Here is a 25,224-nt window from a genome sequence, read left to right as displayed (position 1 = left end):
ACTTAAATCACGGATACAAAAGCATGTGTCCACTGCTAAACTAGCTGAACGAGATAGGGCTGATAATAAAAACCTAACATCAGTAGCAGAGCATGCTTTGCTTTTTCATGGTGGGAGTTTGGAGGATTGGACATGTACTGGTATTGAGAGGATTTTTCACAATGAGAGGGGTGGTGATATTGCTTTGAGATTGCTTAAGAGTGAGTTAAAGTGGATCCACAAATTACGAACTAAACAACCTCGGGGCCTCAATGAGGACACAAATTTTGCATGTTTTTTAGGAGTTTAACTTATGATTTTGACTAATGATATGACCTTTTTTGTTACCCCCTTTTTTTCTCAGGCTTTACCATCTTTGACCTATAGTCTTAGGTGATTGGCATATCCTTCCAAAAGAGAGGATGGGTAAGTTATGTGGGTTTTTACATCTCTTTCTCACCCCTATTTGCATTTTAGGGGAGTGGCTTTATGTGGGGATCCATTTTTGGGAACTCCTTTATTCCTTGGTTTGGATTTGGGGTCCGCACGTATGGACAGTTTTCCTCATCCTTGTTACTGTTCCACGTCCCCCCTTTTTTGTGAATTGATGGTGTTCTCACCTTTTGGTACATATCACAATAAACCTCTAATGATACCCATGCTCTTCTCTTTCCTTTTTCGATCCGATTGAGGTGAGTGATCGGTGACATTTGTGTGGGGTTACTTTTGAGTCTACTGTGATTCCTAAAAATCTTTTTTCTAATCTATACTGAGGGGGCAAGCAGTCATGGACACTTGAAAATGGGACTTTCTTGTTGAAACCAGCTTAGTTTGTATTTTATTTATTTATATTTATTTACTTATGTATGTTTTTCTTTGTAGTTTCGCATACACGGGCCTCTTGGATTATCTTCTATTACCATATATACAAAATTTTGAATATATCTTGGATAAAGACAAGATGAAGATTGCTTGATTCCACTGGAAGTTTAGTTTTCTCTGTGATGCTTTTTTTCTTTCGACCACTAGATGGCAGTATTGTCAAATTTATTTTGTCAACTTATATACATGTTGTTTCGGATTACTAAAGTATTCAATTATTAATTATTATGTATAAATCTGGATGATGAATTGATATATTAACTATGTATCTTGCATATATATGGGCAGGGTATTTATTTATTTATACATTAGTCCGGAGCTTCTTTCTCTCTATAGCGCATGCGTAGTGAGTTTATTCAGGACCTGGAGGTTTTTTATCATGTGACCCAGGTCCTTACTGACACGAGCAGTATGCGCCCATTGGTCCGCATGCCGCTTGGCAGTCACGTGTACGGCCGTACACGTCACAACGGAGCTCCGTTCTTCAGTATTTAATTCAACCAATCCCAGCACTGGGCAGCCTCTTCTGAAGCAGCAGATCAGCTGCGACCGCGTCAGGCGCTTCCCTCTCCCGGCTTCCAGTCTTTACAGCTCCGGTAAGGGCGCTCTTTCACACAGGAACACTCGATTTTTTTCCCTTTTAGGACTTTCTTTTCAGGTGGTTTGTGGTGTCCACGGGCTCTGTGTGTGGGGCGGTGTGCATGCGCACCCCCAGTTCTTTTGTCTGGGGCTGTGTATGCACGCTGCCGCACACGGAGGACCTACCTTGCACATATATGTATATGGTTTTTGATTCATGTATTCAGTAGCACCAAGCACTTTATGACACACATGTATTTATTTAAATTTTTTCTTGCAGCATATGGACGTTGTTTATGAATTGTTGGATATCTGATCGTAGTGTATCCTCCTATATTAGGCACCTTTTTGCACTTAGCACTTATACGCACTTATGATTAGTGCCCCTTCATATATGCCTTTTTACCATACAATGAATTGCTATTATGTATAATTATTCTAATTGAGCTGGAATACCAATTATCTTTGGTTTTATCGGGAGATTTTATGAATTTTATCTGGTTTTAATTGGATTGTCTAATAAAATTGTATTTTTTCTTGTATCATATATGTGTGGATTACATTTTTGCTAGATATTCATTACCTGTGTTGGCCCTTTTCTCTAACGGAAGTAAGTCACGTCCAGAGCCGAGAGTGCGCCGAGGAAAACGCATTAATGTATTATGCGCCACGGCGCTCTGTACATGGAAGCGGAAGTTGTATGCGTTCCCGGGAGAGGAAGAGTACTTCTTCTGATATTAACAGACGCATAGGATGTTACGGGAGTGAGGCGTGCGGCAATTTAGGTATATTGGATACAGGTGAGCCTGGTTAGGGGAAGTGCTGCCATTGGAAAGTGGGAAATTGAGGGGTGTGGCTTCTGGTATATATGAGCGGTGGCAGGTCTAGGGGGTTATACGGTCTCGAGAAAGCCCTCATAGAGGGGCGAAACGATCGTCGACCAGCCTCCGCACCACCTACACTACCTCCTATTGATAAGTATTGCTGTTGATGTCTTTTATCTTTTGTCATTTTTTACTGGAAGAATTGCATTAAAGTTTTTGGATGTTTTAATGAAAACTTGAATGGCGAAGTTGCTCCTGGATAATCTTTTTCTCTGTTGCAAATTACAATTATCATTAGGGATGGTCAGTGAGCTGCTGAGAATTCCAAGTTGTTGCAAAGTTCATTTAGCTTGACAATGGGCCTATTGCAGTAGCTGCATAGCTTTGTCTACATTTAGCATACAATCTGCACCATCTCAGAGTTATTTGCATGTCACTGAACATCACTAGTTATCAGCCTGACAGAGAATTGCAGAAGGTTGTGCTTATTACAGGCAGCCAATCGCATGACAATAACTTAGAATTCAACCAATCAAATGCATTTCCTGGCCTTTGTGATTACCGGCATACAATTTGCATTACATTTGCATACAAGTCAGAGTTATATGCATCTCATTGACTATCCCTGAAGCTAAAGCATTGCCCATACATGGAAACACAGTAAGTTGTACAGCTTAATAAAACAATGGAAGCAATGTGTTACTCCTGTGACAACAGCACATGGATAGGGCTTCTCACCAGTGTGTGATCTTTCATGTATGACAAGTTGTGACATATGTAAAAAAACATTTACCACACCCAGTACATGAATAGAGTTTCTCACCAGTGTGGAATCTCTCATGTGTGACAAGCTGTGATTTCTGTACAAAACATTTCCCACACTCAGCACATGAATAGGGCTTCTCACTAGTGTGAGTTCTCTCATGTCTGACAAGATTATATTTCCGAACAAAACCTTTCCCACATTCAGCACATGAATAGGGCTTCTTACCAGTGTGAGATCTCTCATGTCGGACAAGATGTGATTTCCGAACAAAACGTTTCCCACACTCAGCACATGAATAGGGCTTCTCACCAGTGTGACATCTCTCATGTCTGACAAGACTTGATTTGCGACCAAAACATTTCCCACATGTGGAACAGGAATGAGACCCTCCAGCAGGGGGAGAGCTGTGCTGGGTACGAGGCCCCTCAAGGTTAGACAGGTAAGAAGAGTCTGGGGGAATATTTGGGGTCACCAGGATATCTGCAGGATGCTTTTGTCCAGTGACATCATCATCCGTTGTACAGTCTGTGGATACAGAGAGACGAGTCTCTGAGCGGTTCCTGATGCTGGCACTCCGCGCTGCAAATAGAGAAACATCATCACTTCCTGTTAAAGAAATTCTGAGGGGAGGAACAATTATCATTAGCGATGGTCAGTGAGCTGCTGAAAATTCAAAGTTGTTGCAAAGCTCATTTAGATTGACAATGGACCTATTGCAGTAGCTGCATAGCTTTGTCTACATTTAGCATACAATCTGCACCATCTCAGAGTTATTGGCATGTAACTGAACATCACTAGTTATCAGCCTGACAGAGAACTGCAGAAGGTTGTGCTCATTACAGGCGGCCAATGACAATGACTTTGACTTGCATGCTAAGTTTATGTAGCTTTGAATTCAGCCAATCAACTGCATTTCCTGGCCTTTGTGATTATCGGCATACAATTTGCATTACATTTGCATACAAGTCAGAGTTATTTGCATCTCATTGACTATCCCTGCAGCTAAAGCATTGCCCATACATGGAAACACAGTGAGGCCCAGTGCACACCGAGAGGTTTTTGGAGCGATCCGCCAGCTGCATCCGCCTGGAAAAATGCTTGGCTAATGTATTGCAATGGGATGGTGCACACCGGCGGTTTGAGGTTTTTGCCAAGCCGCAAACGCGCCTCCTGCTGCGCGTTTGCGGTTTGCTAAAAAACCTCAAACCGCCGGTGTGCACCACACATTGAAATACAATAGCCAAGCGTTTTCACTGGCTGATGCGGCTGGTGGATCGCATACAAAATCCGCTTGGTGTGCACCCGGCCAAATATCTGCTCTCTGCTCCCAAAACTGCTAGCGTTTTGACGATCTGCTAGCGGTTTTGGCGTGCACTGGGCCTAAGTTGTAGAGCTTGATGAGACAATGGAAGCAATGTGTTACTCCTGTGACAACAGACCTATATGTACTTATAGCAAGAGATCTGTGTTATGTTTGTAGAGCAATGTGGTGTCACTTACACATTCTTATTACCGCTGTATCCTCATCTCAGAGACAAGATGTTCATCACCTTATAAAATATACAGAGACAAAGGGAGCCTAGATTGTGGAGTATTAATGCTAAGCTGGTGATTTGTGGAGTGTGAAGGGAAACTCACAAAATAAGGCTGCTATTTAGGGCACCAGCCATATAGGCATGTGGAGGAATCAGTCTGCACTCGGCTCCCCAGGGCTCCCTCTAGGTCTTGGTCACACTCTTGATAAAGCTATAGTTGGTGGGACAGGCCTGGTGGCCCAAGCTGGAGCCCGAGCCCTCCTGGTGAGGAGGTGACAATGCAAAGGGGGAAAGATGTGCCCAGAGCATAACATTTTTTTGAAACCAATGAAGACAGAGGAGGTGGCTAACCATTAGGATGACACAATCAGGGAAACTGAAAAAAGTGTTTAATGACACTGTAGCAATGCATATTGCAGGACCAACCGCCCACTTCCTCAGGCCAATGATCTGTGCCTAAAACATAAACATACACAATGCTCCAAAACTCAATATGACCCATGTTGCAAAAAGTGTTTCCACATAGAAGCAATATAGCATATATATATATATATATAATAATATATGACATATGTAATATACCGCAACTCTGCAGTAGGCATGGCAGCACATGTTCACAGAGTAGTGCAAATGATGTGGGCTATTAGCGCCCACCCTGTACTTCTGTCACTCACTTCCTCCTACGGCTTGTCTCAGTGGTCCTCTACCTCAACCCACACTGATGACCACACACTATACCTCGTATTCACTCGTCTCTGTTCTGTCACTGACTTTACTAATGATCCACTCCTACTCTCTCACCATAACCTACTTATCTTCTCTCTCCTCCTCTTTTCCTACCTCCCTGGCCCAAGCACGCTCACATACTCGCAGACACTATCACAATCTAGACATACAATCTGTATCTGATGCCTCACACAATCCTTCACTGACCCAGACTCAGCCTCTATACACTACAACAGCTCCATTACAAAAGTCATGGATGACTTTGCCCCTCTTACCAATATCTGCCCTCGCCGTGTCAGTCACCAGGGTGACCAAAGCCACTAAACAGTTGAAAAAGTGCTCTAGAGTAGCTGAACGGCATTGGAGGAAAAGTAACACATGTGAGGACTTCATCTCATATAAAATAGCATTGAACAACTTCAGAAACGCACTCTCTGTGGCAAAGCAGTCCTATTTTTTATCCCTAATATCCACCCATTTTCACAATCCAAAGCGCTTGTTCAGCACCTTCAATTCTGTTCTCCATCCCCCTCCTCCTCCTCCTTCATCTTGCTTATCAGCTGAAGAATTTGCAACATACTTCCAGGGGCGTAACTAGGAGCAACCGGCCCCCTGCAGAGATTCTGACCCCTCCCTCACCTTGGGCTCTCCCCTCTGGCTCCCCTCCAGCATCAATCACAGTGTCTGTGCATGCGGCGGGAAGGGACAGATGTTTATACAGGAAGTAGCATCAGACACTAGAGCGAGGAACATCCGCGGTGGAACGCAAGGAAGGTATGTGTATCTGCCGCTGCCCGCTGCCTGCACACACACTTATTGATGCTGGAGGGGAGAGCCCCCCCACCCCCCCACCCCCCCTTATAAAATTGACAAAATCCGAAGTGAATTCTCTATGCAGCCCTCAAATCTGCTCTCTAACTGCCTTTTCGCCACTCTCTGAACATTCGCTCTCCTCTATAATGTCCTAAGCTCATCTAACCACCTGCTCTTTGGATCCTAATCCCTCCCATTTCTTTCCGCAGCTATCCACATCTCTCTAGCCTGCATTCACATCGCTATTTAACCTGTCCCTCTCCACTGGCATCTTTCCATCCCCACTCAAAAAGGCTGTTGTGACACCACTATTTAAAAAAACATCTCTAAATCCTACCACACTCGCCAACTACCACCCAGTGTCACTTCTCCTATTTGCATCCAAATTACTTGAACGCCATATACATGATTGCTGAATTAAACCATTATTTATCTGCTAACTCCCTGCTTGATCAGTTCCAGTCTGGCTTTCACTCTAACCAGTCCACAGAAACGGCCCTTACCAAAGTGGCCAAATTTCTTCTTGGCTTGTCATCAGCATTTGATACTGTTGACTACACCTTATTCCTACAGATACTTTCAATTGTAGGCATAAAGGGCCTTGGTCTCTGGTGGTTATCTTCCTACCTCTCTGGAAGGTCCTTCACAGTCTCTTACTCAAATCAGATCTCTTCTCCTCATCCTTTGTCTGTCTGGGTTCCTAAAGGCTCTGTCCTTGGCCCCCTGCTCTTTACCATCCACATACGCTCCTTGCGCTCCAATCGCTCCCACATCGTCGTCCTCAGTCTTTTGCAGCGTCAGTACCGGGTCCCCGCACTTCCATCAGTCGGCTGCAGTCTGACGTAAGAGAACTGTGCCCTCTACATATCTCTCCAGCAGCTGCTGGAGAGATATGCAAAGAGCGCACTTCTCCTGCCTAGACTGGAGCCGACTGACGAAAGTGCGGAGACACGGTACCAGTGCTGCAGAAGACTGAGGATGGCGGCGTGTGAGCGATCTGAGCGTATAGGGATGGAGGAAGCCCCAGGTATGTATACATCTTTTCATTTAAACGAGAGTCCCTTTAACTCCCTCCTCACACGTGTTCCTGACTGCTTGTCTGCTATATCCTCCTTCATGTCCTCTTGCTTCTTAAAACTTAATATGAGTAAAACAGAACTAATCATTTTTCCATCGTCTCTGTCCACCACTCTGCCTGCAATAACAATAAATGTTAATAACACCCCTATAACTTCAGTTCCCAAAGCACAATGCTTAGGGGTATTATTTGACTCATCTCGCTCCCTCTCTCTCTTTTATTCCTCATGTTCACTCCCTAATCAGCTCCTGTCATCTCCATCTCAAAAACATATCTCTCATCCGACCTCTTCTCACTCAATACACAACTAAAATGTTAATACATGCTCTTATAATATCTCATCTGGACTATTGTTACATATTACTTTGTGGACCACCAACTAACAGACTGGCACCTCTCCAATCTGTACTGAACTCAGCTGCTCGTCTCATTCATCTTTCTTCTCAATCTTCCTCTGCTGCTCCTCTCTGTCAAGCTTTTCATTGGCTGTCAATTAACCAGAGGATCCAGTTCAAACTCTTAGCCCTAACCTACAAAGCTCTCCATAATCTCTCTCCCCGGTAAATATCCTCACTAATTTCCAGATAAAAAACCCAATCGCAATCTCAGATCTGCACACGATCTTCTGTTGTCCTATTCTAGAATTATATCCTCACATTCACATTTACAAGATTTTGCACGCGCTTCACCCCTCCTCTGGAATGCCCTCCCACAACACATCCATCACTCGCCAACCTTTGTTACCTCTAAACACTCTCTAAAAACTCACTTGTTCCGAGAAGCATACTCTCTACCTTAGGCCACATACCTTTGTCCTAAGACCAAATTGCACTTCTACTAGCTATCCTAAAACACACAGTCTCTATATATTTGTTGTATACTACCCCTCCTCTTGTTTCCCCCCATTCCCTTTAGATTGTAAGTTTACAAGGGCAGGGCTCTCTCCCCCTTTTGTGTCTTGGAAATCATTATACATTTTATTCATCGTGTTACTTTTATCACTGTCATTGACAATTCTGTATTTTGTATCATTTTTGTATTTGTCATTAATTATGCATCTCTTATATTGGTGTACACCATTGTCTTTTATTATGTATTATGTTTGCTTCTCACTTTGTACAGCACCACGGAATATGTTAGCACTTTATAAATCAATAATAATGATATAAAAAATGTGTGTGTAGCAGTCAGTGTAGGAGGAGCTGCTGCTGCTGCTGATACAGGTACAGTGTTAGAGAGGCTGTAGTGTGATATAGTGCTGTGTAGCAGGCAGTGTAGGGGGGGGGGGGGAGCTACTGCTGCTGATACAGGGACAGTGTTAGAGAGGCTGTAGTGTGATATGGTGCTGTGTAGCAGTCAGTGTAAGGAGAGGAGCTGCTGCTGATACAGGGACAGTGTTAGAGAGGCTGTAGTGTGATATAGTGCTGTGCAGCAGTCAGTGTAGGGGGAGGAGCTGCAGCTGATACAGGGACAGTGTTAGAGAGGCTGTAGTGTGATATAGGGCTGTGTAGCAGTCAGTGTAGGGGGAGGAGCTGCTGCTGCAGATACAGGAACAGTGTTAGAGAGGCTGTAGTGTGATATAGTGCTGTGTAGCAGGCAGTGTAGGGGGGGGGGGGGGGGGGAGCTACTGCTGCTGATACAGTGACAGTGTTAGAGAGGCTGTTGTGTGATAAAGTGCTGTGTAGCAGTCAGTGTAGGGGGAGGAGCTGCTGCTGCTGATACAGGGACAGTGTTAGATAGACTGTATTGTGATATAGTGCTGTGTAACATTCAGTGTTGGCGGGAGGAGCTGTTGCTGATATAGGGACAGTGTTAGAGAGGCTGTAGTGTGATATAGTGCTGTGTAGCAGTCAGTGTAGGGAGAGATGCTGCTGCTGATATAGGGACAGTGTTAGAGAGGGTGTAGAGTGATACAGTGCTGTGTAGCAGTCGGTGTAGGGAGAGGAGATGCTGCTGATACAGGAACAGTGTTAAAGAGGCTGTATTGTGATATAGTGTTGTGTAGCAGTCAGTGTAGGGGGAGGAGCTGCTGCTGCAGATACAGGAACAGCGTTAGAGAGGCTGTAGTGTGATATAGTGCTGTGTAGCAGTCAGTGTAGGGGGAAGAGCTGCTGCTGCTGATACAGGGACAGTGTTAGAGAGGCTGTATTGTGGTATAGTGCTGTGTAGCAGTCAGTGTAGGGGGAGGAGATACTGCTGCTGATACAGGGACAGTGTTAGAGATAGTTAGGGATACTGTATAGTGATATAGTGCTGTGTAGCAGTCAGTGTGTGTGTGGGGGGGGGGGGGGGGGAGCTGCTGTTGCTGATACAGGAACAATGTTAGAGAGGCTGAAGTGTGATATAGTGCTGTGTAGCAGTCAGTGTAGGGGGAGGAGCTCCTGCTTATACAGGCACAATGTTAGAGAGGCTGTATTGTTATATAGTGCTGTGTAGCAGTCAGTATAGGGAGAGGTGTTGCTCCTGCTGATACAGGAACAGTGTTAGAGAGGCTGTAGTGTGATATAGTGCTGTGTAGCAGGCAGTGTAGGGGGAGGAGCTGCTGCTGATACAGGCACAATGTTAGAGAGGCTGTATTGTTATATAGTGCTGTGTAGCAGTCAGTATAGGGAGAGGTGTTGCTCCTGCTGATACAGGAACAGTGTTAGAGAGGCTGTAGTGTGATATAGTGCTGTGTAGCAGTCAGTGTAGGGGGAGGAGCTGCTGCTGCAGATACAGGAACAGTGTTAGAGAGGCTGTATTGTGATATAGTGCTGTGTAGCAGTCAGTGTAGGGGGAGGAGCTGCTGCTGCTGCTGATACAGGGACACTAGTAGAGAGGCTGTAGTGTGATATAGTGCTGTGTAGTAGTCAGTGTAGGGAGAGGAGCTGCTGATGATACAGGGACAGTGTTAGACAGGCTGTAGTGTGATATAGTGCTGTGTAGCAGTCAGTGTAGGGGGAGGAGCTGCTGCTGCTGATACAGGGACAGTGTTAGAGAGGCTGTAGTGTGATATAGTGCAGTGTAGCAGTCAGTGTAGGGGGAGGAGCTGCTGCTGCTGCTGATACAGGGACACTAGTAGAGAGGCTGTAGTGTGATATAGTGCTGTGTAGTAGTCAGTGTAGGGAGAGGAGCTGCTGCTGCTGATACAGGGACAGTGTTAAAGAAGCTGTAGTGTGATATAGTGCTGTGTAGCAGTCAGTGTAGGGGGATGAGCTGCTGCTGCAGATACAGGAACAGTGTTAGAGAGGCTGTATTGTGATATAGTGCTGTGTAGCAGTCAGTGTAGGGGGAGGAGCTGCTGCTGCTGACACAGGGACAGTGTTAGAGAGGCTGTATTGTGGTATAGTGCTGTGTAGCAGTCAGTGTAGGGGGAGGAGATGCTGCTGCTGATACAGGGACAGTGTTAGAGAGGCTGTAGTGTGATGTAGTGCTGTGTAGCAGTCAGTGTAGGGGGAGGAGCTGCTGCTGATACAGGGACAGTGTTAGAGAGGCTGTAGTGTGATATAGTGCTGTGTAGCAGTCAGTGTAGGGAGAGGTGCTGCTGATACAGGGACAGTGCTAGAGAGGCTGTATTGTAATATAGTGCTGTATAGCAGTCAGTGTACGGAGAGGTGCTGCTGCTGCTGATAGTGGGACAGTGTTAGGGATACTGTATTGTGATATAGTGCTGTGTAGCAGTCAGTGTAGGGTGAGGAGCTGCTGCTGATACAGGGATAGTGTTAGAGAGGCTGTAGTGTGATATAGTGCTGTGTAGCAGTCAGTGTAGGGGGAGCTGCTGCTGCTGCTGATACAGGTACAGTGTTAGAGAGGCTGTAGTGTGATATAGTGCTGTGTAGCAGCCAGTGTAGGGAGAGTAGCTGCTGCTGCTGATACAAGGACAGTGTTAGAGAGGCTGTAGTGTGATATAGTGCTGTGTAGCAGTCAGTGCAGGGAGAGCTGCTGCTGCTGATACAGGGACAATGTTAGAGAGGCCGTATTGTGATATAGTGCTGTGTACAGCAAGTGTAGGGATAGGAGCTGCTGCTGCTGCTGCTGATGCAGGGACAGTGTTAGAGAGGCTGTAGTGTGATATAGTGCTGTGTAGCAGTCAGTGTAGGGAGAGGAGCTGCTGCTGCTGATACGGGGACAGTGCTAGAGAGGCTGTATTGTGATAGAGTGATGTGTAGCAGTCAGTGTAGGGGGAGGAGCTGCTGCTGCTGCTGATACAGGGACAGTGTTAGTGAGGCTGTAGTGTGGCATAGTGCTACGTAGCAGTCAGTGTTGGAAGAGTAGCTGCTGCTGCTGATACAGGCACAGTGATAGAGAGGCTGTAATGTTATATTGTGCTGTGTAGCAGTCAGTGTAGGGGGAGGAGCTGCTGCTGATACAGGGACAGTCTTAGAGAGGCTGTAATGTGATATAATTCTGTGTGGCAGTCAGTGTATGGAGAGGAGATGCTGCTGCTGATACAAGGACAGTGTTAGAGAGGCTGTAGTGTGATATAGTGCTGTGTAGCAGTCAGTGCAGGGAGAGCTGCTGCTGCTGATACAGGGACAATGTTAGAGAGGCCGTATTGTGATATAGTGCTGTGTACAGCAAGTGTAGGGAGAGGAGCTGCTGCTGCTGATATAGGGACAGTGTTAGAGAGGCTGTATTGTGACATAGTGCTGTGTAGTAGTCAGTGTAGGGGGAGGAGCTGCTGCTGCTGATACAGGGGAAATGTTAGAGAGGCTGTAGTGTGATATATAATGCTGTGTAGCAGTCAGTGTAGGGAGAGGAGCTGCTGCTGCTGATACAGGGACAGTGTTAGAGAGGCTGTAGTGTGATATAGTGCTGTGTAGCAGTCAGTGTAGGGATAGGAGCTGCTGCTGCTGATACAGGGACAGTGTTAGAGAGGCTGTAGTGTGATATAGTGCTGTGTAGCAGTCAGTGTAGGGGGAGGAGCTGCTGCTGCTGATACAGGGACAGTGTTAGAGAGGCTGTAGTGTGATATAGTGCTGTGTAGCAGTCAGTGTAGGGGAGGAGCTGCTGCTGCTGATACAGGGACAGTGTTAGAGAGGCTGTAGTGTGATATAGTACTGTGTAGCAGTCAGTGTAGGGGGAGGAGCTGCTGCTGCTGATACAGGGACAGTGTTAGAGAGGCTGTAGTGTGATATAGTGCTGTGTACCAGTCAGTGTAGTGGGAGGAGCTTCTGCTGATACAGGGACAGTGTTAGAGATGCTGTAGTGTGATATAGTGCTGTGTACCAGTCAGTGTAGGGGGAGGAGCTGCTGCTGATACAGGGACAGTGTTAAAGAGGCTGTAGTGTGATATAGTGCTGTGCAGCTGCTTCCTAGGTACTATGCTACGTGCAGTTCACCAGCTAGAGACCCCACAATCGTCCTTTAGAGGACTCTTCCTGACCATAAAATTCCTTCTGAGGACTGACAGAGACATTATCCCTGTAGTATTTATTTGTTGTTGCTTTCTTGTGGTGTGTTGTAGCAACACAGCACCACCATATACAGTGTAGTGTGTGGCTGCATCACTGTTATAGCCTCCCTGTGCAAAAGTAATTTAGTGTGTGACAACCTGTACTGTTACCATGTCACATCAACATCTGTGTGACCGTACTATTTGTTCTAGGTGATCTCTGTGTGCCAAAAAATCAATAAAGTTAGATTTGTGACACTGTGCTGGTCACTGCCTGCTGTGTGTTCAAAGTGTACTGATTGTTACCGTGTCACGTCAATATCTGTGTGACCGTACTGTGTGTTGTAGGTGATGTCCATGTGACCATTAGGTTTGTGCCATTAGGTTTTGCTACAGTTGTGATTCTAAGACAGAAGAGGAATAGAGGAAAAGCCCCGCCCACACGCCAGATTAAAGCGGCTGAGGTGGCTGATAATCCAGCATGTGTACAGCAGCTCCCGACCAGCGTTCATCATCCAACCAGCGATCTGCCAGGCTGACCAACTCAGCCAAGAGACAGACGATACTTTTGTTGTGACCCCGCCCACCATGTGATGTCACATTGGTGCCGCTTTATTGGCCCTACGCCAGCCCCCATGTTACAGCAGAACTCAGGCTGACTAAGCTTTTGTACAAACTCAGCCCAGCGATGTCGCCTGAGAGATCAGCTCCTGAGCCCCACCGGGTAACATCAGTCTACCTTGTGTACAGGCCTTATGTGGTCACCGAGCACTGAGGGGCGACAGAGGTAATGAGAGGACTAACCAATCTGTGACCAGTAATGTCCAGTGACCATTATCAGCTTATTACAGGCCAGTAACACTGTCACCCCTACTGTGCCCAATCTGTGTACAGTAATGTACAGTGACCATTATCAGCTTATTACAGGCCGGTAACGCTAAGTCACCCCCACTGTAACCAATCTGTGTACAGTGATGTACAGTGACCATTATCAGCCTTTACAGGCATGTAACACTAAGTCACCCCTACCCCTACTGTGCCCAATCTGTGTACAGTAATGTACAGTGACCATTATCAGCTTTTACAGGCCAGTAATACTAAGTCAACCCTAGTGTGACCAATCTGTGTACAGTAATGTAGTGACCATTATCAGCTTATTACGGGCCGGTAACACTAAGTCACTCCTACTGTGACAAATCTGTGTACAGTAATGTACAGTGACCATTATCAGCTTTTACAGGCCAGTAACACTAAGTCACCCCTAGTGTGACCAATCTGTGTACAGTAATGTAGTGACCATTATCAGCTTTTACAGGCCAGTAACACTAAGTCACCCCTACTGTGACCAATCTGTGTACAGTAATGTACAGTGACCATTATCAGCTTATTATAGGTCAGTAACACTAAGTCACCCCTACTGTGACCAATCTGTGCACAGTAATGTGCAGTGGCCATTATCAGCTTATTACAGGCCGGTAACACTAAGTCACACCTACAGTGACCAATCTGTGTACAGTAATAAATAGAGACCCTTATCACCATTATCAGCTTATTATAGGCATGTAACACTAAGTCACCCCTACTGTGGACAATCTGTGTACAGTAATATACAGTCACCATTATCTTATTACAGGCCAGTAAACCTATGTTTGACAAAACAGAACAGGGCACTCCAAAGCCATCAGGGTGTCAGTACTGTTGTTGTTAGTAAGCGGTCATTAAACACAATCAAGAAAGAATGTTTCAGATGATAAAAATCTAACGTGTGTATGTAGCATAACCCCTAATCTGGCCAGTCTGTGAGCAGTGACAGTCATAACAACTAAAGATATTTCATATTTAATGTTGATTACTCACCTGTTCTGCTCTCTGAAAGCAGGTCCTCATCTATAGTTATCTTGTTGATCTCTTTGTCTTCCTCTTTAATGGTCCCCATTATGTCACCCTCCTCCATAGACTGCTGATCATTCCTCACATACGTCTCCTCTTCTTCCTCTTTAATTGTCCCCATCATGTCCCCCTCCTCCATAGACTGCTGATCACTCCTCACATATGTCTCTTCTTCCTCTTTAATTGTCCTTATAATGTCACCCTCCTCCATAGACTGCTGATCACTCCTCACATATGTCTCCTCTTCTTCCTCTTTAATTGTCCTCATCATGTCACCCTCCTCCATAGGCTGCTGATCACTCCTCACATATGTCTCTTCTTCCTCTTTATATGTCCTCATCATGTCACCCTCCTCCATAGACTGCTGATCACTCCTCATATGCTTCTCTCCTTCTTCCTCTTTAACGACAGCACTTCCATGCATAAGTTCTCCACCCTAGGTGTACAAAATAAGGGACAATTTAAAATGTGAGCACATATTACAGAATACACAGGAGGAAAGAATGTGTCACAGTTTGGTGTCCCTACCTGATAATGGTGCGGGATGGTGTGATTTTCTTGTGAACAATCGTGGGAATAAAGAGGACCTGTACACCCCTCTGGTGGGTATCTGGTACTGAACCCATCTGTAAGAAATACAAACACTGATTTAATAGATTGTCTCTATGTGGATATCAGATGATGGGGATCTAGGTGGACCCTCTGTACTGCCCTCTCCTTTACAGGAAGTGTAAGAAAAGTCTCCTCTTACCCGGTGATGTGAAGGAAAGCTGATTCTCCATCATAGTGTCCTTATAGAGGTCCTTGCGTCCTTCTAAATACTGCCCCTCCTCCATGGGGAAACAGACAGTGACATCCTGACATCTTTTAGGAACCTGACACACACAGAATGATACAATAACCACCCAGACACATCCCTTGTTGTTACTGGTTAATTCCCAGCACTGCTCACCTCTCCAGTCAGCAGCTCCATCATCTTCATGGTGATTTCCAGAACCTTCTGCTTGTGTTTATCAGATATCAGGAAGTGAGTTAGCGGCACAGTGATGGTCACATGATCGCCAAACTTCACTGGAAGAAAACTCTGTGTAGAGATACCAACAGTAATGTCACATGACTCTCACATTTCCAAATGTGTGTTTTATTAATAGAAAACGATTGCTTAAAAATGGCAGGTGTGAAGGCCCATGAGAATAATAAACCAAAAGAAAAAACCGCTTTACAAAAAAGTACTTATAAATACTCCACATGCACCATGTCAACATTAACTACCTGCGGACCGAGCGAGTATGAATCTACGGCGGGCAGGGGGCGCTGCGGTCCTGACCGGACGTAAACTCTATGTCCCATTGACCGCGCGCCTCCGCCCGTCCCTCGGTCCGCTCTGTCTCCGCCGCAGGCTGCTCTCTCTGCCGCCTCTATGACGGCAGAGCACTGTGAGCCGGGCAGGAGCCGTTTTCATTGGCTCCTGGCCCTGTCATTACTGTAAGCCAATCGCATTGGCTTACATTGAGTGACAGGGTCAGGAGCCAATAAAAGCGGCTCCTGACCGGCGCACAGCGCTCTACGGTCATAGCGACGGCAGAGAGAGCAGCCTGCGGCGGAGACAGAGCGGCATGTTCGGCGGGAGCGACGGTAACTTGCGCCGATTCGTCGGGAAGCGGCGGTTTGCTGGACCAGCACCCTCTGGTCCTTAAGGGGCAGAGGGTGCTGGTCCAGAAAGGGTAAATAATATATGAGCACAAGGAAAAGGGTTGACTCTTGGGTGCATATGGAGTAGAAAAAAAACACTTTATTATAACACTAATATCTCACTAAACCATAAATATTATACATACAACATACAAAGTAAACACACAATTTAAAAAGGAGGCAAAAATGCTGTGCAAAAAGAGGAAAGGTGGAAAGGGGCTGCAGTCCCCAAATACCACCAGGACTAAAGGGGCCCATACACTCAGCCAATTTTCTGGGTGATCAATCAAAATCGATCGATCGCAAATCGGTTGACCGATCGACAGCCGATTTCGATTGATTTCGATGGATTTCCATCGAACTGGCAGGGTGGAAAATCCAGGTCGATCTGATGAGATTGCTTATCATTTTGCATTGGCCCTAATGGAAATCTGATGGCAAAAAAATGCCATCAGATCGAATTTCAATAGATTTCAAACTGAAATCTGTTGGAATTCTATCCTGGTAAAAAATGTTCTAAAAACACATCAGATAGATAAGAAATCTATCTGATGATCTATCTGCTGCTAATCTGACGAGTGTATGGGCACCTTAAAGCGGAATATAACCCTGCATTTCAACTTTGCTCTAAAATATTATTTACAGCATATTATATGCAAAAAGCATTTTTTTTTTTACTAGACCAGCATTGGAAGGGTTAAACACAGAGGTTTAAAGGTCCTGGAGAGATATGCAGAAGTTCAGATAGATACATTCTATTTAGTTACATGTATCTATTGATAAATGTTACACACTCTTTGGCTGTCCTCCAAGCTCCTTCTCAGTGAGAGAGATGAGTCACATTTAACACTTAGATACATTATGTAAACAAAATGTATCTATTTCAGCTTCGGATGCGTCTGCAGAAATCTAAAGGAACTTTAAAGCCCTGTGTAACCCTCCCAATGCTGGTCTAGTAAAAAAAAATGCTGGTTGCATATAATATACTGTAAATAATGTTTTAGAGCAAAGTTGAAATGCAGGGTTATATTCCGCTTTAAGTGACCCGACTGTAGTTTTTAAAGGGCTTGAAAGGGACATAGGTCCTGATCTCTCAAAAAAGTGTCCATCCCCAATCGCAAGTGAACAGCAATGACAAGAGAAGCAGCTCCAGAATGCAACCACACTAAAGAATTCTCTTATGATGAAAGCAATGAGGCTCAAAGTGTAGGCAGTCCAATGCAGATTCCCACTCGCAGAATCCCATGCATGACAAACCAAAAGCAAGCAGCAGGTTAGTTCAATGCATCAAATTAGAGCCAGTAGCTGAGTGACAGTCAAAGCCATAGCATGCCGTTAAACAAACGAGCAGCATGTCAGTTTTGAAACGGCGACACATTATTTACCCATCCTGGAAACTGTATTGATGTCAAGTCAGGAAGTTCCAGAAAATGGTCCCATCGAAAGCCAGGAGAAGGGTTCAAGTCCACACTTAGCACAGCAGATAAGCCTCCATGTGGGGGAGAAGCCTATGTACTCAACATGTTTCACTGCTTTGAAGTTGCAGCCTCATCAGGAGCAAGCAAACCCCAAAAAAAAGAGCATTGATCCAAGCAATAGAAGCGAGGAACTCACCCTTAAATTCACTCACGACTCCATAAGCATCCGCCTCCCAGAACACCGCCGCCGAGTAACGGCATGCAGGGGTAAGGGGCGGAACAAGAAATGCATACAATAAACAAAAGAAATACTCGCAAATATATAACGAAATGAACTGCATGGATCAGTGAATACTGAGAATGCAACGCTGCTGAGAAATCCGCCGCCTCCACGCCACGCAGATCAAAGGAGCAAAATGCGCACAATCCCCATAAATGAGTGTGCTCTCTGTAATGCTCCACAATGTGGCATGGGGATGGAGGAAACCAGCAGGTAGAACTAAGCAAGAAATATTAAATAAACAAAAAAGAAAGAAATGGGAAAGCAGGCAGGTGCAAGAAAACAAAGGGGCATAAATGTATTATACAAAAATGCCACAATCCAGGGTCATATGCCTCAGTGGGAGAAAAAGAAAGCATCCAGGCAGGAAGGCAGCACAAGCAAAATGGGGGACCCAGGAAGCACATTGTTGAACAGTCAGCACCCCTATTCTAGGTTACCCACAAATTACACAGCTAATTAGGTAAAATAGCACGATAGTTTACACTGTCATTTAGGCCTTTTCCCTTCGTGGCATTCAAATTATAAATCCAGCACGACTCCACCTGGAGTCGCTTTTGATCCACGTCGCCCCCTCTGTTGTGTCTGTGGATTCTATCCAGGCCCACAAAACACACAAAGCTGGGATCCCCTCTATGATCCAAATTAACATGACATGAGATGGGGGATTTAAGGCTACTTACACACCAAGACGTTGCGTTTTAGGGGACTTTATGGTCGCATAACGTGCCCCTAACGCAACGCATGGTGGTGTTGAAGTTGGAGGTCAGATTGAGCCACGTCATGCAGCTCTCAAAGCAGCCGCTCCAGGTTAGTGATAGGAAGTCCGGATCTTTTTAAGGATTCGGATCATTTGAATCGGATCATTGAAAAATCCGGATCTTTGAACCGAATCATTTGAATCATTTTACTAGGGAAACAGACTGGGGGTGAAATGACTAGCAGGACAGGACTTTCCCTGCACTGTACATTCTGTATGTTCCTGTTTCTTCCAGATAGACATCCACTGTGAACCGAATCTTTCATTGTGATGATCCGGATGATTCGATTGAAGATCCGGATCAAATGTTCATGATCCGGACAACACTACAGTCCCACCACGAGTCTCTGCAGTGCAGTGAATATTAATTAGCCTTGTGGCTGGCCAGAGGAGGAGGGGAGACCTCCTCCTCCAACATTACTGAGCATGTGCAAACAGTCTAACGCTGCTTAGCTCAGTATAACGTACAGCATGCAGCACTTTGTTTAAACATGCTGCGTTACTATATAACGCAACGTGGCCACTGTGAACAGCACAATTGATTTTACAGTGCTGTGAGTTAGGCTGCGTTACTGGCTGCTGTAAAGTGGGACTATAACGTCGCACTGTGAAACCAGCCTAAAGTTACAACATCCAATATCACCAATGTGATCCTTGATTCTTTCCTTAAAAGCTCTGTAGGTCTTGCCAATATAAAAGCAACAACATCTACATAAAAGTAAGTCGATCACACAGGTGGTGTTGCAGTTGACAAAATGGTGCAAGGCCCAGCATTTCCCATCGGGCAGGACTACCTCTGAACCGACAAGCAAATACCGACAGTACACACAGCCTCCGCAACTAAAAGTCCCTCTAGTTGGGCAATGTTGTGATCGAGACTTGCGCACAAAGTTACTAGAAGTTACATTCTCTTGAATTGTTCTTGCACGTCTATATGTTACTGCGGCCTTGCCGGCACAAATTCTTTTGCTAGCGTATCCCCATAAAGAATATGCCAATGCCGTCTGAGTATATGGTCCAGCTCGCCCACCTGGTCATTAAACCTGGTGACCAGCCGCACCACATCCCCAAAACCAGCCATACAATCTCCCCTGGTTAGCTTTTTGTTCCTGATTAATTGATCGCGATCTGAATATTTAGCCCGATTGTAGGCCTTTTTTAGCCATCTATCTTTATAACCTTTTGCTCGAAAGCGATCACACAGAAGTTTAGCCTCTTTTTCAAAAACGCTGTCCGCGGTGCAGTTCCTTCGAAGGTGAAGGTACTGCCCCGTCGGTATACCCCGAATAACATGTTCAGGATGCGAGCTGTCCGCACATAAAAATGCATTAGTGGCTGTGCTCTTTCTATATAATTGAGTAGTGATATATCCATCTTCATTGATATTAATACGAATGTCCAAAAACTGATTTTTTTTTTATCAAATTCGAAAGTAAATTTCTGATTATGGTCATTCTGATTCAATAATGTAACAAATTCTTTTAATAGCTGGACGCCCCCCGTCCAGAAAACTAGCACGTCGTCTATGTACCTGTGCCACGACAAAATATTTGCATAGGTACATGACGAGGGAGTCGCTGCCAAACAGGGAATGTTCCCAGTCCCCCAGGTACGGGTTTGCGAGCGATGGAGCACAAGTTATGCCCATCGCCGCACCCTGCACCTGGAGGTAATGGGTATCATCAAACACAAAAACATTGTTTTGTAAAATGAAGGTCAAAAAGTCTAGAATGAACCTATTGTGTTCTTGTTTGCCTTCATCTAATTCAGACAAAAATCTTCCTACTGCCTCCACCCCCCTATTCTGCGGAATGCTGGAGTAGAGGGCCTCCACGTCGAGGGTCACCAGGAATGTATCAGCGGGCACCTGCAGACCATCCAAAATTTCCAATAAGTGCATTGTATCACGTACATAGGACGGTAAGCGGTATACATGCGGTTGTAGGTGCTTGTCCACATAGACACTGATCTTTTCAGACAAGGACCCACAGCCAGATACAATGGGCCGATGCCGGGGTCTATGTGGATATTTATGCACCTTGGGTAGAGCATAAAAAGTGGGGGTCACCGGGTTCTCCACCTTAAGGGAAGCCGTAATGGTAGGGGTAATAATTCCCGACCGCTCTGCTCGCTCCAAGATGTCAAACAGAGCCTGCTGATTCCTGATGACCCTGGACGTGGGGACCCTCTGATAACAGTCGTGGAAACTTAAAATCTTTTGACCCATGAAAGTATACTGTTCCACATTCATCACCACCACATTTCCCCCCTTGTCCGAGGGCTGTGTTTTATTAATAGTGACACAAGTGATGTCATGTGACCTTCCAGAATCCTCCTCACCTCTCCGGTCAGCATACAGATGATCTCCAGGGTGAGGTTGAACATCCTCTCAGTCATGTTACTCTGGTCCTCATCCATCTTCAGTAATATGGTCAGGTGATCTGTACAAGATGCTGCTGTCTTTTGATAAATAAAAAGGGGAGGATAATCTAGGTTATACAGGTTTCAATGAAGAAACTACCAATATAGGATACCCCTCCCCCCAGCACTCCACATTGCTGTCACTTGTGGGTGGTAGGGCCATGCAGAGTATCACAGTAAAGCATAGGTTGGTTTATAGCTACCTGTGCACTATACTCATAGTGTGCTGCAGTCCTGTCCTCCCTCTGCCTCCTCTCCAGCTGGCCTTCTCTCCTCACATCCACCTCCCGCTGTTACCATTCCTGTGATGTTACAGCAGTGCTGGTAGTGGTAGATGGATGAGGATATGAGGAGTAGAGATGTGGCGAACGGTTCCCGAACCGTTCGCCGGCGAACATCTCTAAATTCATGGGCCTCTTACTACTTCCGGGTCGCAATGACCCGGAGTAGTACGCCTGCGCTGCCCGGCGGAGCGCATCCTAGATCGCGCTCCCGTTGCCGGGCACTCTCTGCGCATGAGCGTGACGTCATGAGTGACGTCACGCTCATGCGCAGAGAGCGCCCGGCAACAGGAGCGCGATCTAGGACGCGCTCCGCCGGGCAGCGCAGGCGTACTACTCCGGGTCATTGCGACCCGGAAGTAGTAAGAGGCCCAGAGAGGTTCGCCAGGCGAACTGTTCGGCCCAACTCTAATGAGGAGAGGCAGAGACTGAGGCTAATGGGAGCAGAGGACTGGAGCACACTGTGACAGCTAGCTATAAACCATTGTAAATCATTCCTTTTACTACTCTGCACGGAGATGTGGGAAGGGAGCCATACTGGAGAGTGGACGTGAAAGAACTGGCATTACTGGGGTGGGGGGACATTACATACTGGAGGATAATGGCAATGCTGGGCGACATAGGGAGGATGTGAATATACTGGGAAAGAAATGACATTACTGGGGTAGGGGGACATTACATACTGGAGGACATGGCTGTAAACATATACACCTTCTCTTGCTTCTGTGATGTAAATAAATTATTACTAAGAAGGTGAGATACCAGCACTGGAAGGACATGGCTATATTCCATATACATCTTCTCTTGTCTCTGTGATGTGACTGAATTATTACTAGGAAGGTGAGATGCCAGCACTGGAGGGACATGGCTATATTCCATATACATCTTCTCTTGTCTCTGTGATGTGAATTATTACTAAGAAGGTGAGATACCAGCACTGGAAGGACATGGCTATATTCCATATACATCTTCTCTTGTCTCTGTGATGTGACTGAATTATTACTAGGAAGGTGAGATGCCAGCACTGGAGGGACATGGCTATATTCCATATACATCTTCTCTTGTCTCTGTGATGTGAATTATTACTAGGAAGGTGAGATGCCAGCACTGGAGGGACATGGCTATATTCCATATACATCTTCTCTTGTCTCTGTGATGTGAATTATTACTAGGAAGGTGAGATGCCAGCACTGGAGGGACATGGCTATATTCCATATACATCTTCTCTTGTCTCTGTGATATGAATTATTACTAGGAAGGTGAGATGCCAGCACTGGAGGGACATGGCTATATTCCATATACATCTTCTCTTGTCTCTGTGATGTGAATTATTACTAGGAAGGTGAGATGCCAGCACTGGAGGGACATGGCTATATTCCATATACATCTTCTCTTGTCTCTGTGATGTGACTGAATTATTACTAGGAAGGTGAGATGCCAGCACTGGAGGGACATGGCTGTATTCCATATACATATTCTCTTGTCTCTGTGATGTGACTGAATTATTACTAGGAAGGTGAGATGCCAGCACTGGGGGGACATGGCTATATTCCATATACATCTTCTCTTGTCTCTGTGGTGTGAATTATTACTAGGAAGGTGAGATGCCGGCACTGGGGGGACATGGCTATATTCCATATACATCTTCTCTTGTCTCTGTGATGTGACTGAATTATTACTAGGAAGGTGAGATGCTGGCACTGGAGGGACATGGCTATATTCCATATATATCTTCTCTTGTCTCTGTGATGTGACTGAATTATTACTAGGAAGGTGAGATGCCGGCACTGGAGGGACATGGCTATATTCCATATACATCTTCTCTTGTCTCTGTGATGTGACTGAATTATTACTAGGAAGGTGAGATGCCAGCACTGGGGGGACATGGCTATATTCCATATACATCTTCTCTTGTCTCTGTGGTGTGAATTATTACTAGGAAGGTGAGATGCCGGCACTGGGGGGACATGGCTATATTCCATATATATCTTCTCCTGTCTCTGTGATGTGACTTAATTATTACTAGGAAGGTGAGATGCCAGCACTGGAGGGACATGGCTATATTCCATATACATCTTCTCTTGTCTCTGTGATGTGACTGAATTATTACTAGAAAGCAGAGATGCCGGCACTGGAGGGACATGGCTATATTCCATATACATCTTCTCTTGTCTCTGTGATGTGACTGAATTATTACTAGGAAGGCGAGATGCCGGCACTGGAGGGACATGGCTATATTCCATATACATCTTCTCTTGTCTCTGTGATGTGACTGAATTATTACTAGGAAGGTGAGATGCCGGCACTGGAGGGACATGGCTATATTCCATATACATCTTCTCTTGTCTCTGTGATGTGAATTATTACTAGGAAGGTGAGATGCCAGCACTGGAGGGACATGGCTATATTCCATATACATCTTCTCTTGTCTCTGTGATGTGACTGAATTATTACTAGAAAGCAGAGATGCCGGCACTGGAGGGACATGGCTATATTCCATATACATCTTCTCTTGTCTCTGTGATGTGACTGAATTATTACTAGGAAGGTGAGATGCCAGCACTGGGAGGACATGGCTATATTCCATATACATCTTCTCTTGTCTCTGTGATGTGACTGAATTATTACTAGGAAGGTGAGATGCCAGCCATTATCTATGGTACATGTAGGGGGGCTACTAGAAAACTGACAAACAAGTCACAGCAGTGATATAAAAATCCCTTGTATGGCAGTTACTGCAAGGGGGATGATCGGGATAGTGACAGGTGTACTATGACCTCCTCTGTAACAAAGTATGGCCACCCCGACCTCTGCTCTGCTCTGCTCAATATATAACAACAACCACACAATTACCTCTTACAACAATGTCTCCCCTCCACTTCCTGCAACTTTTTTTCTTGCGGTATATCTCTTCCGGTCTGTGGCTTCATTACTTCCGGATTGTGCGCTCCACATTAGAGCGGTGACGTCGCCATCTTGTGGTGAATAGGCAAATTGCAGCCTGTTTGTGAAATCACCTGCACTCTGGCATCTAAGTAACCATAAATTGTTTAAGAATCTTTTAATTTTTTAAAAAGAAGTTAATTTTTCCTCTTTTTACATTTTATTTTATTTAGTAAATACTATTTAGTATTTATATAGCGCCAACATTTTCTGCATTGCTGTACAGAGTATATTGTCTTTTCACTTAACTGTCCCTCAGAGGGGCTCACAAGCTAATCCCTACTATAGTCATATGTCTATGTATGTATCGTGTAGTGTATGTATCATAGTCTAGCGCCAATTTTAGGGGGAAGATAATTAACTTATCTGTATGTTTTTGGGATGTGGAAGGAGACCATGGTGCCAGGAAGAAAGCCACACAGGCACGGGGAGAACATACCAACTCCATGCAGATAGTGCCCTGGCTGAGATTTGAACTGGAGACCCAGCGCTGCCAGGCAAAAGAGCTAACCACTACACTACCATGCTGAGTTTTGGCAGTGTCAGTGTCTTACCCCCCTGAGTGGAGGTTTCCTTGGATTTTGTCCTATCCAGCAGAAAGTGAGAGTTTAACCCAAGTGGATTCAGGTTTGTTCTCCCCACCTGCCTGCAGTGTGGCCACTGCTGTGGCATGCTGTTGTGAGTATAACTGTTCACTATTAGCCCTCCTGTGGCCAAGTATTATTATTGTTATTATTTATTGAATTTATATAGCGCCGACATCTTATGCAGCACTTTACAATACATAAGATTACAGTTGTAATTCCTATTATTTTGTTATTATTTCCCTCATTTCTGTTGTTTTATTCATAGACCATCCCACCACTCTGATGCATGCATAGCTTTATTATCTTTAGTTTCTAAAAATGATCCTCTGCTACTTTATGGCTGTGAGCTGATGTGCCACGTGGTGCTGACCATGTGCTGACATTATTATCTATGCC

At 45.2% G+C, this 25,224-nt stretch overlaps 1 protein-coding gene across 1 annotated transcript in view; it reads right to left on the bottom strand.

Annotated features, from left to right (window-relative positions):
* Positions 1 to 24,210, bottom strand: part of LOC137537143 (zinc finger protein 850-like) — a 64,498-nt gene extending 40,288 nt beyond the window's left edge. Inside the window, exons 1-7 of the mRNA XM_068259271.1 lie at positions 24,152 to 24,210; positions 20,937 to 21,056; positions 15,399 to 15,530; positions 15,198 to 15,321; positions 14,975 to 15,072; positions 14,414 to 14,882; positions 3,256 to 3,609 (exon numbers count right to left, since the gene is read on the bottom strand). Coding sequence (XP_068115372.1) covers positions 3,256 to 3,609; positions 14,414 to 14,882; positions 14,975 to 15,072; positions 15,198 to 15,321; positions 15,399 to 15,530; positions 20,937 to 21,014 — 1,255 coding nt within the window. The 5' untranslated portion in view covers positions 21,015 to 21,056; positions 24,152 to 24,210. The remainder of the gene's footprint in view (positions 1 to 3,255; positions 3,610 to 14,413; positions 14,883 to 14,974; positions 15,073 to 15,197; positions 15,322 to 15,398; positions 15,531 to 20,936; positions 21,057 to 24,151) is intronic.
* Between the last annotated feature and the right edge of the window lie 1,014 nt (positions 24,211 to 25,224).

Source organism: Hyperolius riggenbachi, chromosome 10 (genome assembly GCF_040937935.1).
Source record: "Hyperolius riggenbachi isolate aHypRig1 chromosome 10, aHypRig1.pri, whole genome shotgun sequence".
NCBI lineage: Eukaryota > Metazoa > Chordata > Amphibia > Anura > Hyperoliidae > Hyperolius > Hyperolius riggenbachi.
The sequence above is the reverse complement of the archived record's forward strand: the minus strand, read 5'-3'. Positions and strand labels throughout refer to the sequence as shown.